The sequence below is a fragment of the Megalopta genalis genome, chromosome 3 (genome assembly GCF_051020955.1).
Source record: "Megalopta genalis isolate 19385.01 chromosome 3, iyMegGena1_principal, whole genome shotgun sequence".
Taxonomy (NCBI): domain Eukaryota; kingdom Metazoa; phylum Arthropoda; class Insecta; order Hymenoptera; family Halictidae; genus Megalopta; species Megalopta genalis.
The window spans coordinates 13,572,963-13,590,501 of NC_135015.1; the positions used below are offsets into that span (position 1 = coordinate 13,572,963).

General features: G+C 42.6%; 4 protein-coding genes across 11 annotated transcripts in view; 2 read left to right on the forward strand and 2 right to left on the reverse strand.

Moving 5' to 3' along the window:
- Nucleotides 1-1,154: 1,154 nt before the first annotated feature.
- On the forward strand, nt 1,155-4,199 carry Rnf11 (Ring finger protein 11). The gene is made up of 2 exons (XM_033486075.2): nt 1,155-1,673; nt 2,074-4,199. Exons 1-2 carry the CDS (start codon nt 1,539-1,541, stop codon nt 2,473-2,475), a joined length of 537 nt encoding a protein of 178 aa, XP_033341966.1. The 5' UTR covers nt 1,155-1,538; the 3' UTR covers nt 2,476-4,199.
- Nucleotides 4,200-4,654: 455 nt separating this feature from the next.
- Nucleotides 4,655-8,632, reverse strand: LOC117229532 (OTU domain-containing protein 7B). Of its 3 annotated transcripts, none has more exons than XM_033486072.2 (8): nt 8,612-8,632; nt 7,320-7,551; nt 6,833-7,248; nt 6,388-6,759; nt 5,976-6,289; nt 5,690-5,848; nt 5,542-5,617; nt 4,655-5,479 (listed from the first exon to the last, which is right to left on the reverse strand). In XM_033486072.2, the coding sequence occupies exons 2-8, from the start codon at nt 7,531-7,533 to the stop codon at nt 5,378-5,380; spliced, it is 1,653 nt and encodes a 550-aa protein (XP_033341963.1). In that variant the 5' UTR covers nt 7,534-7,551; nt 8,612-8,632; the 3' UTR covers nt 4,655-5,377. The 3 variants fall into 3 exon arrangements, with proteins under 3 accessions (XP_033341963.1, XP_033341961.1, XP_033341962.1); XM_033486070.2 differs by lacking the exon at nt 8,612-8,632 and adding an exon at nt 7,922-8,484; XM_033486071.2 differs by lacking the exon at nt 8,612-8,632 and adding an exon at nt 7,681-7,819.
- Nucleotides 8,633-9,034: 402 nt separating this feature from the next.
- Nucleotides 9,035-12,242, forward strand: GCS2beta (glucosidase 2 subunit beta). The gene is made up of 2 exons (XM_033486074.2): nt 9,035-10,158; nt 10,231-12,242. The coding sequence occupies exons 1-2, from the start codon at nt 9,261-9,263 to the stop codon at nt 10,884-10,886; spliced, it is 1,554 nt and encodes a 517-aa protein (XP_033341965.1). The 5' UTR covers nt 9,035-9,260; the 3' UTR covers nt 10,887-12,242.
- Nucleotides 12,235-17,539, reverse strand: part of LOC117229530 (uncharacterized) — a 205,486-nt gene continuing 200,181 nt past the window's right edge. For all 6 annotated transcript variants that reach the window (XM_076520118.1, XM_033486068.2, XM_076520117.1 and 3 more), the window contains 2 exons: nt 15,557-16,995; nt 12,235-15,251 (listed from right to left, as the gene is read on the reverse strand). In XM_076520118.1, coding sequence (XP_076376233.1) covers nt 14,832-15,251; nt 15,557-16,995 — 1,859 coding nt within the window. In that variant the 3' untranslated portion in view covers nt 12,235-14,831. The remainder of the gene's footprint in view (nt 15,252-15,556; nt 16,996-17,539) is intronic.

Below are 17,539 nucleotides of genomic sequence, written 5' to 3' on the forward strand. Positions count from 1 at the left end.
CTGTAGCAGTACACTCCGAATTCACGTGACGTCATCGGGAACGCGTTCCAGATATACGATGCACGGACCATATGGTTCGTGTATACGATGGAGTATGTATTTAAAAAATGCGCTCTTATAATTACGATTTTGTTCTGTTGTTTATTCCCCTTAGCCAATGACATCGGAACAATTTATCTCGTGCCTACATGCGTCATCAACAATGGTGGGGCAAATTCCGCGGAGATCAATTCTTGCGCCATCTACCTAAGCAGAGCGAAAATTATTAACCAAACGAAAAATTAATTAAAAATATTTATAACAATATCTGATAGTTATTCCTTTCCATAACTGATCTTCTTCTCGAAGCTCTCATTCAATCTCTCATTGTTTATAAAGGTATGTAAAACTTATAAACTGTGAAGCTTATAAAATTAACGTTGTAAATAACCATCTGCAAGAAAAAATTTATAAAACTATTGCTGTATGTGTACCATCGCTAATCATGTAATTAGTAGAAATAATTGCCCAACTGTCCATAAAAATAATTACACTTTATATCATATTTCTGTAGTACATAATTCGTAAATACTATTTCCACCATTTAAATGTTCGCGCCGTATACACTTATTGCCTCCAAATAATACTCAGCACTCGTAGTAGAAATTAAATATACAGAATGTCCGCTTCTTGCTAATGTGCCTATTTTTCTTGTATTATCGGTAACGTTGAGTGACGCTGACAAAACCGAGGTAAAAAAGTCCACAAGCTGCAATGTCTTTACGGATTCAATGCCTGTGTCTACGTCTATAACTTATCGATAATATAGAGCACGACACGAAACGAGTGCTAAAAAAAATCTGTTAGATGATTATATACACCTGTACCTCGTTTGGGACATACAACATAAAGGATTTTTCAGAATTCTTTGCGATATTACAAATCTGCTTGACAATATGATGGACCAATCGCGAATCCCTTGCCGAGTGTCTTTCGGATGGAACGCGATCTTTTGACAGGTTCTCTTTGTATCGTTTCTCGGTGATTGGACGTCGGAAAATGCAATACGACCTCGGCGACGAATCACGTCGAAGTACCTTTTACGCAGCAGAATGCAAGCGAAGTGGGATTGTATATATTAAACGTCCGAGGAACGTAGCACCAGAAGAGAGATGTGAAAAGTGCTTTTTCTCCGGATAGTGCACACAGTCTGGCCAGTGTACGTAACTGGCCTGTTCCCCTTTCCGTCGCGTCTCGATAAATGCGTAGAGAGTCAGCTGTGGTTACGGATACGTGACGAACGATGTATCGTTGGTGAAGGTTCTTGCGCCACCTTATTTTGACGCGAGAATCAGCGACTGTCATCCGTTCGACCAGGACCAGGACGGATCCCTGTAACTGTAATCGTAGCGAAAACAGCGCGATTTACGATGGGGACAGGACTCTTAATATCCTAGGTCGAAGCTGTCGCGATTCTTCAATCGACGCTGGGATATATTTACGTGTCGAACGGTGCTGCGAGTGGAAAGCTAGATCGGAGCCGACGTTTACCCATCAAAATGGGAAACTGCTTGAAATTCTTACGCGCTGGTGGCAGTCAACAAGACAATACTACGCTGCTGAGCAACAACTCTGATCCTGTGCTGCCTGACGGCTTACCGCAAGAGGACCACGGACATTCAATATCTTATAATGTAATTCCCTTGTTTTCCAAAACTTTGTCGAGTATAGAGAGTGTTTTGTGCGTCCCCGATTTCACTGTTTTCACGATAATGAAAACTGCAGAAAAAATTTGTGCGATTAAAAAATATTTTGCATTCGAATAAGATGTACATATTTTGCAAAAAAGATATAAACCCTTAATTAGTGATTAGTTTGCAAACAAAATTTTAAACAATGATTTGACTTCATTTGTTGTAAGTAAAATTTTTGCGATGCAGTTTGTCTCCTTGTATTCATTACAATGTGCAAATATTGTTAATTAGAGACCATGCTGCAAATGACCATGCTGACCTTGTTAATTAAGGGTTAAACTTTTAATTGTTTCACTGTGGTCTTTAGAAGTAAGATTCTAATTTGTTTTTGACATTGCAGTTTGTGAGCTCTTATTATCCACCAACCGGTGGTCTCCTTAATCATCGGCCACCTTATCAATCAGTCACCTTGGACATAGGCTATGGAATTGGAGTCGGAGTTACAGTGGGCCGAAGCGATGAAGTCAGTTCATTGAGCGAAGAGGAACTACGCGTACGAATTCTAAAACGTCTGGGAATGATGCAGCATTTGCCTCTGCGTGAATACGATGGAGCCAAAAAAGAGGATTGCGTAATATGCATGATGGAGCTAGTGGAAGGACAACAAGTGCGTTACATGCCCTGTATGCACACTTATCATGCAGTTTGTATCGACGATTGGTTGAAACGTTCGCTAACGTGCCCATCGTGTATGGAACCATTAGACGCTGCCTTGATTAGCTCTTACCATCCGACCACTTAACGCCTTAAAAGCGAAAAATTGGAGTAGCTAATCAGTAATCAAATTATTCTATCATGGTAAAGAGTGCAACTGGGAAGAACCGTTAATATTACTATCGCATATAATGGCTTCCAAACTAGTGAAGGGGCCTTCTCTCGTTAATGGCCAATTATATTCGCCATTGTATTCAACGTATCCGAGCACGTGCTGAGTAATAATAATAACTTGTATCATAAAGAGTTGCAAACGTCTTCTGTGTAGGTCATTCCCTCTTACAGGGTAATGTTCTCTCAAGTGGATCATTGCAATAACGAATACGGTGTATTTACAGTCGAAAAGCAATCGCCATAGCCTATTAGTTTTTTTTCTCTGTGGAATCTAAAATAGTTCTTTTGTTTTCCTACTGCTGAAAAGGATGTATTTTTTGCTAGAGCGAGCCGAGTTACCGGAAAAAGGAATGTAAACGATGTGTCTCGCTAAGGCTCTTTTAAGTTTGAACAACAGTAGTACCACTACTTGACCCTTGTTGTTTGGTCAAATAGTGATAGATATAATTAAATATATAAACACTCATTGTGAATATCGTGACCGATAACAATGTACTACAAGATATCACACTATGTATATTTTTAACTGTAATTCCAATCGTTTCATATTTTCAGATACTAAAAACAAAAAACATATTTTCAGATTATATCTTTCGACGTACAAAGTTAATCTCATTATTTTCAAATACCGCCGCGTTTTTTGTTTCAACGTAGAGGGAGAAAGAGAGAGAGAGAGAGAGAGAAAGTGTGCGTATATATGTATGTGTGCGTGTGTGAAAGAGAGAGATATCGTTAAACGCGTGGACGATCATTTCTTCGAGTATTGAGTGCAACGTGATCTAAAGAAACCTGATGAAACCAAAAAAAAATTGGGAAAGGTTGTTATTTTATATTTCGATTTGTAAAAGCGTGTACAACAACGGGTTGCTTGGAATCATACTTTTATGTTACTATGTATCGAATACCACCTGTATATTCTTTTTCATACATGTACACGTATTTGTTATACTGTATTCATGTCACTGAAACGTGTTTTATGTTCAACTATAATGTTGAACGTGATCCGTGCGTAATTGTAGGAAATATAAACCTGCGTATCAGATTACAAGAGCTTCGGATGGAAGCGGCAAAGTCATTGATGATTGGTCAAACGTTTAATTCTTTCATATTGACCGTACGATTAATGATGCTTAATTGCGAATGAGCGACAAACTTTATTTTTATAGAAATTGTACACAAAATTGTGTATCTTTAAACTTTTGTATTGATAGATCCGACCATATTGTACTTTAACGTGACTTCAACCATATAAACGCGTGAAAGAAAATAGAATTCGGACTTTAGATTGGTCTAGGGTTCGATAAAATTCGGATTTGGACTTAATATTTAAATAAATCATCCATTTAACTTGGAATTCGTGATAATAAGCGACAAGTCAGTGTCTACTAATTTTTATTTAGGAGGGATAAGGAGGTGTGTTGCATTACTGAATCCTTAGAATAAAAAAACCGACCGGTAATGTGTTTCGAGTATGTCAGATATGCGTATGTATATGTTAATTCACGTTTTAACGTTTCCCGCAGAATACGAATATTTTTGTTTTACTGAAGCTTCGCGTGTAATGTGACATAGTGATTTATTGATAAAATGCAAATATACAAATAGCGATTTAATACAAATATAAATATTTAGTAAGAACTACTGCGTTTTTTATAATCTCCTTTACGTAATTGAATATAATTGATAAATCAACTTGTTCACATCGAGCTCAGCATTCCAGACTTGAAGCAATCGAAGTTGTTTTAAATAAACCGCCATAATTTTCAATTAAAAAGTGTAAATTACACCAGCGATGATGGCACCTCTTGCAGGAATCTGTACAGCGCCAGTTAACATAGTGGCGAAACACTCAAACTATTAGCCAAAATTGACTGTCGGTAATTTAGCTATCAGTTTCAGTTATTTCGCCACTATATTATTTGGCAGTTTACGGACTCTTGAACGAAGCGCTAAGTTTAAAGCTTAATTGTTTAACTGATAGATATAACATGCGAGCTTTTATAGTTGTAATATCCGGGATAAAGTTCTGGCAACCACTCTGAATCGTTTGAACTTAGTAAGAGTAGAAAAGAGACCAATAAGAAAGCGCAAGAGATAGAAAAATAGGTTTTATTTTTCACACAGCTTTACATGAACAATTAATTGCCAACAGGCATTGAGATTATACGATCTAAACGGTCTGAATATCACTTAACACATCTCAGGATCGCGCTCCTCTAAATAATTCTGTTTCACAAAGCAAGTAATCAAGCGCGATCAATTTATACAAAGCGTTATATTAAAAGCAGTGGAGGTAGACGCGAGGGTAAACAGATCCCCGTCGCAGCATTCAAAGTTCGAGTATTATCGAGTTGTACCTCTTTTTTCATTATTTGTATTAATTCTGCGCGACAAAAGGCACGTACAGAAAATCGTCATGAATTATATATATATACATATATACCTTTGTGAAAATACTGATTCATCATTACTTGAAAATATATGTATCTTTTTTGGGACTGGTCTGATATTACAAGCTACGTGTGAAAGGCATTTAGTGTGTGTATATTAGTCGAAGAGAGAGAGAGTTGAACCCTGTACATCTGATATGCTTTCGAAAGAGATCGAATATCAATGAATAATAAAAATAAAAATTTCATTCGTGAAACAAAAATGTATGAGTCGATGTAGCAGGAAGAAGAATATCTGATAAATCGATTATTTCTCTTAAACTTCACTTTAAAATGGCTAGTGTTAAATCTAAGTCTGATTATAGATGATTTAATACGAACATTATTAAAGAGTCATTATTGTCATGCGCAGCTGAGTCGAAATACTCAGCGGTATCGTTGATTCGCCCAACATTGTGAACAGTAGTAATCATTCTCTGCTGAACCGAAGAATTGACATTGTCCATTGCGACATTCTTTGACAATAGCCTGAAATAATCCTCAAATTACTCAACTCCGGACTTAGAACGATTCATTCGTTCAACACATACCGCCAAACTATTACTGTTGTTCCATCGTTCTGGCCCCGGTTTTTCGGACGATGCTTGATTTTTGTAAAATGTGGACCTGAAAACAACGCTCATTACAAAACTCCATCATCTTGCCATCAGTTGACAATCACTTCATAGTTCTGCACACCTTGAAAGATAAAGCGTGCGATCCTTGTTCGGATTAGTGGGCAGCAGTTTGCTGACGCTCGCATGACTTCCTCGATCGCTGGCAGCATAAAATTTCGACTTACCCGCACCGTAATTCAATTCGCTGCCGGTATCGTCCACTTTATGGTCTTGCAGGTACCTACAACATATTCGATTCATAAGAAAAAATAAATATTTCAACTTGACCTTCGGAAGATGGATGCTTTCATCTAAAATTGTTAACGTCCGAAGGTTGAATACCACATTAGAACGAGGTAAAGTAAAACCTTGCGTGAGCACATTGAAGATAATTCTGAAGCATCTGATCCACGTACTGATGTCGCCTACTTCTGATCCTTATACATAGCAAACCTTCCGTCGGAAGTCCACCCGCCGTTGACGGAAGGCTCTTTGGTCTCTTGGTTATAGGCCATAATTTCTTGCTAACAGATTTTCCGATCGATCCAAACTGTTTCGCAACTCCCAACAATTGTTTTGCTGTTTTTGAGAATGAACCATCGTTGTCGGCTAATCTTTCGATCTCCTCACAGGTAAAATTTTGGTATTCACAGTCTAAATACTCTCGTAATAAGATCTCCATCTGAATAAAAACATTATATATATATACATACATATATATATATATAAGTGTATTTGTACATAAAGCGCAAATACAATTCCGATCATATCATCAACTACCATATCTTGTTGAAAATGGGATATGTCACGAGATCCTTCGTGCCAGTCCCAATCGGGTCCAGGATCTACTGCGAAGAGGACAGGTAACAATTGCCCGGTGTCAGGATCAACCAAAGGTATGTTGACGCCTTCGCTGCAACGATCTCCGAAATCACTTGATCCGTCAACAATGACTAAAGGAGAGAAGTGGGCAGAATGATACGCTAGGAGCAACGGGGTTCTATGACAACGAGATGGAGGTACTTCTAATGGAAGGTATACACCTCCGAACGGAATTGGAGCTAAAGCTGCACCCTCTGCATCCTTTAACATAGTCTCTGCTATAACTATGATAGGCCTTTTTAAAGCATGAGCCAAAGCTAATACGTGTACCTAGAAAATTGTGTCTGTTAGTCTGCCGTTCAGCCGGAATATACTAAATTAGAAAGGACGAAACGTTACATACTTCCTCTAAGCTTTGATAAGAAGTAGCCGTCTGATTCCTAAAAATAGGAGAAGCCATATCTACGATGGTTTGCCATTCGGTCAACCATTCCGCATCCGTGTAAGATAGTCCCGCGGCCGCGTTCAAGCCCATTTGCCGCCACTTCCATCTTCTAAGTAAAGCGTGCCTGTATTCCCCTTTGGCTAAAGTATTATGCAATGCCTCCCTCAATGTGAGAAGCCTATCATGAAAGCCCCACATGCCCAGAGAGGCTGCATGTAGAAGGCAATTACCATCTCCAGATGTTGCCAATGGCCAAAGTACTCTGTTACTTCCATTTTTACCACCGCACCACCAATTCAAGCGACCGGCAGCTTCCAATGATGTTAGGCATCCACCTTCGATCAAATCTTTCTCCAAAAATTGACGAAAAGAATCTAGAAACATGTTTTTCTTAGATTAAGAACAGAAAACAGATGGAATGCAAATTAGAACAGACATAAAGTACCTGGATATACAGTTAGATCTGGAAGAGAGAACGTAAATTCTGGAGTATCTAATGACCCTATCTGTGAACGAGCATAGGAAACGATAGCTGCATTTTCGGTCGCTCTTGATATGCCTCTGGCCAGTTTCTTTGTAGCACCGCTTCCATTTTCCAAAGCATTATTGGCAGTTGACTCTTTCTCCAAGCCGTCGTATGGAGATAGTCCTAGGTTCATCACCCTGCTTTAATATACCTGTAAATCAACATTTGATTTATCACTCGTGCAATGCAATTAACACATTTGCCAAATGCAGAAAAGATTCATTTATTTATAATCAGCAAGAGAACAAAAAAACAATAGCAATCATGGGTAATTACGTACTATACCATGCATTAAATTGTTAACATCAACAAATAGAAGATGATCAATGCAAGCAGCACAGCATTTCGATTCTCGAGATTACGAAATATCGAAAGCGACTAAATTCAGCAGTGGATGCGCGATCGCTGTACACACGGGAGAGTGTATGTATACGAAAATATGTGTGTACGCATCATATAACGCGATCATACGTATATGATACGTATACTGGTCGGACGCAAATTATTGAAAAAATCCAAACCTTGGTCCGTATGTCGAATTACAGCAACGGAACACGGTGACGGAACGTCGTTAAATGGTATTCTAATTGGCTTTCAATGCGCGAACTGCTCGTACGTTTTCTCATATTTCGAAGCCTTTCCGTGGAAGGCTGTCCGCGACGTATCGGCTGCGACTGAGAATGTATTTGCACGAGCTACGATCTAAACACAACATAACCTAGAGCAACGGCAGCCTCTAGGAACTGTGGCGGCCGAGTAGGAGGGTGTAGAAGCGAATTATTATTGTTGCACACGGAATCACCGTGAAACTTTAAACCGGTCACATGTCAACTCGACATACGAGGGGTACCGCTGTTCTTATTTACGCAGTATCGTGCCCTTCCATTGGCAGACAGGCTCGCTCGCTCGATCGTCGCGGCACGATCGGTTTCGAAACTCAAGAAAACATTACAAGATCACAGCGAACCGTTCTTGTCATAACGCACCGCACTACACAATGTTTGCTAGAAATGCGATGTTTGACCTTGAAACCGTAAAATAGGCGTGTACACACCTATCCACCTACACCTACACCGATATAGGTATATAACTATCGCACATATACAGGGTGATCGAGATTTAACGATAACTTGCTTTCTATTTATTGCCACTCGAAAGCTACTTGCTTACTTAAAATAGATCAAATCAAACGAAGCGTTTAATATTCTTACATGTTTCAGATAAGATTTATAGCTATTTTAAATAAAATATCGGGGTGTCTGAATACTTTTGGTTAGTAGCGGTGATTCCTGTCACCTGTCATATTCGTCATAAGATACCATGCAAATTCCGACTGCGACAAAACTCATCCGTTCCGTAACATCTGGTCTTTGTACAGCGCCAGGACAGTGACAAAATGCTGTTAACAAAAAACAGAAGCTGGTAAACAAAATTATCAACGGTTAAGTTTGGCTAACAGTTTGAGCGTTTTGCCACTACGTTAATTGGCGCTGTACAGACCTCTGAATGGAGCTTATCGAATTCGCCGCAAGAGGCGTCACTATCGTTTGCCTACGTAAATGATTCCTTCCAGTATTAGTATTATGTTATACGCGAAGAACGGCAATAATTATTGACGCTTGAATAAGAAATAATATTTGAATATAGGGTGCTATGTCATATCTTATGTGTCTAGTCTATGAACGTTTCTTCAAATTCATGTGTACACCGTATACCCGAGTGTGTGCGTGCGTGTTCTGACTCGTGCCTTACCGTTTGAACCTCAAAGACCGTTCGTTTTTTATCAGAAAAATTTCAAACGGTTCGCGAGCGAACAAATTTTTGGATACTATCATCGGGGTATCGCATAGAGAAGCGGCGATGACTCTTCGCAAAGTTTGTTTGGCACTTGTCTTGTCGGTCAGTCTGTTGATGCGATTGGGCCACGTAGCCGGCTCCGAGGTGTTGCAAATTCGTGGCATACCCACGTCGAGGAATTCGCTGTTTTCACCGGATAGGGATTACCAGTGTTTCGACGGAAGCCTGTTGATACCATTCGCGTGGGTAAACGATGACTATTGCGATTGTGCGGACGGGAGCGACGAGCCGGGCACGTCTGCCTGTAGCAACGGCATATTCTACTGCGAGAACACCGGGCATAAGTCCCTTTATATACCCTCCACCTGGGTGAATGACGGTGTCTGCGACTGTTGTGACACCTCCGACGAATATAATTCAGGTAAGGAGTGCGTGAATAATTGCAATGAGCTTGGCAGAGAAGCTAGATTGGAGCAGCAGAAGGCTGAGGAATTGATGAAAGAAGGCAGCAAGGTAAGAACAGAGATGGTCTCCACGGGTAAACAGCTCAAGACCTACTACCAGGCCAACCTAGTAAAGCTTAGAGCAGATTACGAAGAGGCTGTTCTTGTTAAGAAGGAGAAGGAGGTAATGAAGACCCAAGCAGAGGACCGAGAAACAATAGCATTAGAGAAATATCGGGTGGCTGAACCTGAACAGCCTTCGGTAGAGGAAGGGGAAGAGGAGAAGGAACTGCAAGACTCAGAAATTGAAGATTACTTCAAATTATTGGACTCCGATGAAAGCGGTACCATCAGTGTCATGGAAATGAGAACCAGAATAACGTTCGACAGAGACAGGGATGGAGCTGTGAGCGAGGAGGAGGCACTCTTTTTCTTGAATAACCAGCAGGAAATAAATCTCCAGGAGTTCATGGACTCTGCTTGGTCTCTCATCAAACCCTTCCTAATGTTGGAACAAGGTTAACCATTGGCAACAAATATTTTATTTTCATTCAGATTCACATGTTATTATAATTTAATTGTTCTTTCAGGTATGTTTAAACCAGGTGATCAAGCAACAGAAGAAGAGGAGGGTCACGATAGCACAGAAGAACCATTGGAACACGATAAAGAAGAGGACGAGGAAGGCGAGTGTGACGGTGGGACAGCTGATGCTCAAGAAAAGCCCGAGTCTTCGATTCAATACGATGAGGAAACTCAAGCTCTCATCGACGAAGCTACGACCGCCCGGGAAGCCTACCACTCGGCAGAGAAGTCTGTAAACGACTTGCAGTCAGAGATCAGGAAGCTCGAGGAGAAACTGGACCGCGATTACGGCACTGAAGAGGAATTCGCGCCTTTAGACGGGGAATGTTTTGAGTACACGGACTTGGAGTACGTTTACACCCTGTGCATGTTTGGCAGAGCAACGCAGAGGTCGAAGTCCGGCGGCAGCGATATCATTTTAGGCCACTGGTACGAATGGGCCGGACCCGATGGCCATAAGTACTCCAGAATGAAGTACGACAGGGGCCTAACTTGTTGGAACGGCCCAGCCCGCTCTACCATGGTGACGCTCATCTGTGGCAAAGAGAACAAGCTGATGTCAGTGACAGAACCTATGCGTTGCGAGTACGCCATGGAGTTCTCCACGCCTGCTCTGTGTAATCCCAACTTGGAGGTCGCCGACACTCACGACGAGTTGTAAATCCCGTGTCGCGACAAACCTGTGCTAGCAAATACGAGATACAGACGAGACACTGTGCGACTTCGAAGCGACATAAATAAAGCGTAACCGATGCAAGGATAGGTAACGGCTGCGACAGCCGATGATCCGTTATCAGGCCTGTTCGCGTGAAAGCATCTTAACGCTTGCAATCAGTTTTAACAAATAAAAAAAACGGTTCTCCGGCGATCTTCGCAGTCTTATCAGTATGTCAGGATTTGTACTTGCAAGCGTTTATATACTTTCATGCTAGTTGCCAACGAACAATTGAGTTGTTAAATTGCTGTGCGAACATCGCAGAACAAAAACACACGAATGATAGTTTAACGGGTACCCACGGTCGTAATTTGCACAACGTTTTTTACCGTCAACGATAAGCACAGCTGATAAGAGCTGCTGAGAGCCTAGTCATACCTTGCGTGTTACGTAACAGCAGAGTTCCAATCGTATACGCGCAAATGGTTATTCGTATTTGCCCTCTGGAAACCCCTGATCGTGTTGCTTGGATAAACCAGCGTAATCCGCTGGTGACAACGCGTTTTACATTTTGCGGTCCGCTGTGTGCCCATTTTTTTCATTAAAACGACCAACACTGCGAACTAAGAATTGATAACAATTGAAAACAACAATCGCTTCTTTGTTAAGATTTGAAACAATCGAGACATTGGAATCGGTCGCTCCACGACGAAAAACATTTACGAAACAGAAAACCACGTTGCTCAATTAATGATAATTTCTTCTAGCATTTGTTTACCCGAGTATTTATGAAATGATAAGTATACATAAGAACTTAGCGTGCAGAGGTAATTTCAGTTTTTTTTTTGGTTTCTGCACGGTATCATTTAACAGATACCGAAATGGCGGACCGAAAAGTGTTAAGCAATGCCAGAACCTGTATCTCAACCGTTGAAGTTTGTTAGAATCGATTTACTATTTCCGTGATACGCGAGAAATCGTTGTTAACCGCCGATCCATAGTGTGTGTCGTCGTTGCATACATTCCTGCTCTTTTTCTACGAGAAATTTTTGTACCGATTGTTCGCGGATCAAGCATTGTTTTCCGTGAAACTCTCCTAACCGGTCACTGTCGTGTATGTGTATGTAAACACGTATGTTCACGTGCGTGTACCGTAGAAATATCGTATTAAAAAAAAAAAAAACAAAAAAACGAAACGAGAATGCGGAAAGTAATAAAAAGAAGAAAGGAAGAAACACGAAAGCACCTGTATTCGAATCATCATCAGTGAACACGAAGGTATTTTGTAATTTTTTAAAAGCGTGTCGCGGTGTGCGCGCCGGAATATGCGGGTTCAATAAAAAAGGAAAGGAAATTCTGTAATTCACGATGGCAGCTTTATTTACATTAATAACGTGGCGATCTGCTCTTTCTGTGTGTTACGTGTAATATATATATTTATATATATATTCCTCCTCAATTATGCGAGTTCTTGTAACGTTATAGCGACAATCATCAAATTCGTTTATCTTTCTCTCACTTTCTCACTCGCACGCTCTTTTTCTCTATTTATATCTCGTTAATCTAAAACGATCTACAACGGTATCTTTTGGATTCCGACACGTTTACAATCAACTATATAGACGACTAACAAAAAACATAAAGAAAAGAAAGGGGATTAGGGCTGGAGCTGATGAATAGACTGCGGTTCTCTATGCAAATCGACATGTTTCTTAATTTGGATAACTTGAGGAGAGTACAACAGCCTTCGCTGTTTTATATTTCACGCACTTATTTTCCGTGATAAACGCAAAAAATCCGCAGTTTAACGCGATGAACGTTTCCGCGCGATCTATCCAAACGAATTCTACGCTCATCCGATTCCTCGGTACTTCGTTAAGGCACTTCAAAGACTGGAGGAGACACGCTCCGAATAGTCTTTTTCTCACCCGACGACAATCTCATTTTCTCTCTTTTTTCCTCCGTATCAACAAAAATCGATGTCGAGATTGTGCTCTTTGCACACGAGACATCCTAAGAATCACGTGCAGATCTTCTACCCTTCGAATAGCAGATCGATCCACCCGTGAAGCAAAAAAAAAATTATCTTAAACGTAGACTACGGATTTTATGCATTTATGACAGAAATACCGTTATCATTATTTTCAATTCATTGAAATCATTAAGAAAGTAAATATACGTATGAATACGCAGCATTTTATCTTGCAATTAATACGATTTTTAAAAGACAATTCTTATTTTGCATAAAAATCCGCAATTTACTTATTTATCTTAGAAACGATTCTTACGTTTTACGATCTCGTAATTGTTTGAAACTTTCCGCAATAAAAAATAGTAAGGTCAATTACCCGTTTCATTGTTGCGCAGAAAATTGATTCACGCCCCGGGGTAAATGAATTTGAATTTTTCCGAGGATCGGACGAGGATTAAGAAACATTTTTCTCTTGTCCTTCGTGATACTTTAGTAGACTCTGTAAACCGATTTCCTTCTGTGCAATCCATAGTTTCCCAACGCGACGGCAATTTTAAGATCGGAGACGATTCTTCAGCGATTGATTTCTAGCGATGAGTCCGACTGGGAAGCTATAGGGTGAACGAACAAGAAACGGTTTATGATCATCGCTCGCAGAGTTTCTCTGTCGATTTCGCGCGTCGAAAGTTCCTACATAGAAAGTACCGAATGGAAAGGCAACATTTTCCAAAGATTACTCGAACGTCTCAACATACCCTGTGTTCATTTCGATCAGACACCATCATTCCTCTCGCTCGTGATAATGATAGGGGGCTTGGGCTTGTTTCTTTTTTTGTTTAATGATTCACTTGATATTATTTACAGAACGGAACGATACACGACATTTATCTGTGCCTCTAAACTACTGTACAACAAGATCCACGAAACGCTAGGCTTTCTACAAGCCATTCCGCGTCGAATCGCAGAGAATTTGCCAACAGCAACTTTTGAATTTTCCCTGCGATTCGACGCGGAACGGTTCCTACACGAGAAGATCGCGGATTCGATAAGCGCGATCTAATACTGGATCCGGAGAAGATCCGGTAACATCGCCGAACTACGCGACTCTCGTTTCACAACGGAAAATCATTGGATAACTTCTCGTAGATGACCGCGTTGCCGTGCGCGTAATCGGATCGTTCGATTTCGAAATTGCTTCGAATGCGATCGACGAACATCAACTTTCTACCGCGTGAGGAAAACGGAAATGATGGAACGTAAGCTCTGCAAACGCATTATTCGCTCGGAGAACGTGAAAACTAAGCATTCGTGCTAGATCGAATGTTTCAAATTATTATTACCGATCTATAATTAGCTTAAATCAACGATCTTCCTCTCGACTACGAAAAAATCTTGGTTCAGGGTTTTTCTTATAACCAATTTCGTGTTTCGCATGGAATTCGTTGTGAAGTTGAACATAAGTTCCTCGCAGTTGAACAATGGGGAACTATAGACAACATTAAACATTACCTGTATATTTTATAATATCTCTCGGATATTCGTATTTGACAGAACCGCATAAGAATTAGCGCAGTCTCGACATAATTAAATCCTTGCGAGTGGAAACTGAACTTTTTCGCGTTACAATTCAATGAGTCAGGTAAGTATAGTCGAAATTCTATCGTGACCGGTCTCCCGAAGGAACAACCGAAAATAGAAAAGTGTTTCGTTGCCATTGACACCCGTTTTGAGACGTATTTTCGCGCACCCGGAACGACTGCACGGCAATAACAGATACTAACGTTTTCGTTTTAACACGCAACATCTCGGCTTGTTCCCGGCCTTTGAGCGAAATCCCTCGGGACACCTCAGCAGGAAAGAAGACTGATCGTCTCTCGAATCGATCCGTTAGGAAGCTATTTCCTTGTCGACGACGACGACGACGACGACGACTGAGTCATCAAGGATTGACTTGAACGAACGCGGCGCATCGCGCCGGCTCATTTGCCCAGCTTCTCGAACATGATCAGCTTCTCTTTGAAGCTCTTAGTGTCGGTGGACACCTCCGATATGTTTCCGTTCAGCATGTTCTGCAGATCCTCGTCGTTCTTACTGACCAACAGGTTGTCGAAGATCATCTTGTTGTCCTCCTGTTGTTTGGCGACCGGCGAGGTCGGTTGCGAGCCGGTGATCGGCTTCTTCTTCGGGTAGATCACCGAGCTGCGCTGGTTGTTCCCGTTGTCCGCCATTCTGGTCACTATCGTGATCGCCAGCAGCTGATGGATGTCGATGTTCTCCTTCGACTCCGACGACTGCCGCCAGTAGAACTTGTCCGGCGAGATCAGCGACCTCGAGTCCTCCGCTCCGTTCGCCACCGAGATCTCTTCCGGGTCCACGATGTTCTTGTTGCTCCACGAATCCTGTATTCAAGCGAAACTTATTTAATTTATTGGTTCTTGCAGAGAAAAAAATGACAATAGGAGAGCAATCGAACTTTATTTGTGATTCGCAGACAATTAATACTATATCGGTATTAACATTTTCAAGGTTCAAATTCGTCTACTCTCCCTTAAATGGTAAAACGCTCAGGACGCACATGAGGACGGTATCGATAAATAGATGCTGATTTGTAAATGATATTGTACATAAGGTGGACGCTATCGACTGGTAATCGTATTCGATAGAGGCACAGCATTTCGATCGCCACCGTCTCAAAGATACTTACGCTTTTTTCGCGCTTCTCTGTGACCGTATCGGCGGACTCCTCCTGTTTCCTGTCCTGGTCCAGGTCCCTCTCGAGGCTGTCGAGGGTTTCCGTGCTCTCGGAGGACTTGTTCCTCCTCTCGGAGTCCAGAGTATCCGTGCTACCCAGTTCCGAGCTCTCGGAGGACTTCTGAAGCCTGGACGGCTTCCTGACCGGCACCGGTCTCTTCTCCTCCTCCTGTTCGTCCTGAGGCACGATGTCCACGTAGCTGGTGCTCGGTATTCTCTTCGGCGTCCTCCTGATCCTCCTGTTCTCCAGCCTGTCCTCCGTCTCCAGATTGTCGGAGCTCTCGGAGGACATCCTCTTCGAGGACCTCCTGGAGACCTTGCCGAAGCCGTTGTCCCGGACGTTGTTCTCCTCCTCCTCCTCCTCGTCTTTGGTCTCGCTGACCTCGAGCATCTCGAAGCTCTCCGACGACTTCGAGATGCTCTTCGACAACCGCCTGCCTCTCGCCAGATTCATATCCGACATGCTGCTCCTTTTCTGCAGCTCTTGGACAGGGTTGGACTCGGTTTGCAGCGTCTGCTCCAGGATGTCGAAGTTCTCCGACGACTTTGATATGTTCTTCGAAGATCGCCGCGCCCGAAACTCGAAGCTGCTCCTCCTGCGCTCGATCGATTCGTCGCTGGCCAGGGTCTCGATGGCTTCCAGACTGTCGGAGGACTTGGAGACCCGATCGGTGGACTTCGAGATCGGGTTCAGCAGCCTACGGACCACCGGCTTCGACTCTTCGTACTCCATCAGCATGTCGAAGCCTTCGCTGGACTTGGAGAACCAGCTGGAAGCCGCCTCCAGGCTGTCCGGTGACTTGGACAGCCGGTTCGACGATCTTCTGCGCGGCAGCTTGGCCTCCAGCTCCTCGAAGATCTCCGCGCCCTTCTGCATCCGAGTCGACGGCTTCCTGACGACCGGCCTTGCTTCCGGCCTCGGTTCCGGTCTTGGTTCCGGCCTCGGTTCCGGTCTCGGTTCCGGCCTCGGTTCCGGCCTCGCTTCGGGTTGCTCCTCGTTCGTGTCCACGCTGGTCCCCGACGCGCTGACCGCGTCCAAGCTGTCCGGAGACAGCGAGGCCAGGCTCGGCGGCTTCCTCGGCAGCTTCGACTCCAGCTCCTCGAAGATGTCCGAGTTCCTCGACAGCCGGCTCGAGGACTTCCTCGCCACCGACACCGTCTTCGGTTCCGTGGTCGTCGGCGACGACGCGCTGCTGCTGCTCGTGTTCGCCAGCTGCGGATCCAGGCTGTCCAACGAGTCCTCCGTGATCGTCGTGATCGTCGACGTCGGCGTCGACGACGTGTTGTTCGCCGTCTGCGGCGCCGTGCGTCGCGGTGGCCTTCGGTTCTTCGGCCGAACCGAAATCCGATGGTGGGCAGCCGTGTGGTTCAAGCTCGCGCTCTCTAGCTCTGCTGCTCGACAAACGAAGAGATCAGGTCAGTGTGTCGGCCCGGCACGCGATTTAACCAGTTATTTAATTAGCCGGTTTCGTTCGAGCAAGCTCGACGTACAATCGAAATAAATATTGTCGAGCTTTTAGAGGTACACGCCGCGTTCCGAATAAAGAATATGTATCCCGCGGACAAAGGAACAATGGCGCGGCTATCTTATCTATCGATTCAGGGGTTTATCGGAATTTCACGTTACGCGATCTTTACGCGAACGCAGTCAATTCTCCCGCATTGTCCACTCGGCTTGTAAACGAAAGTGGACAATTTCGGGAGAGGCGAGACGATTGTTAGAGCCTTGCGCCTCGCTTTTATGGTCGCCGATTGGCAACGATTATGAAAACGAACTTAGCACTAGATTTACGGAGCATAAAAAATGTATATTAGTTTACATTATATTAGTTTATATATTAGTATATATTAGTTTATATTAGTTTACAAAAGTAACAGTGAGACATTTATTCTGATTTTTAACAAGTGTTATTGTAACGTTTGCCATAAGTAACAT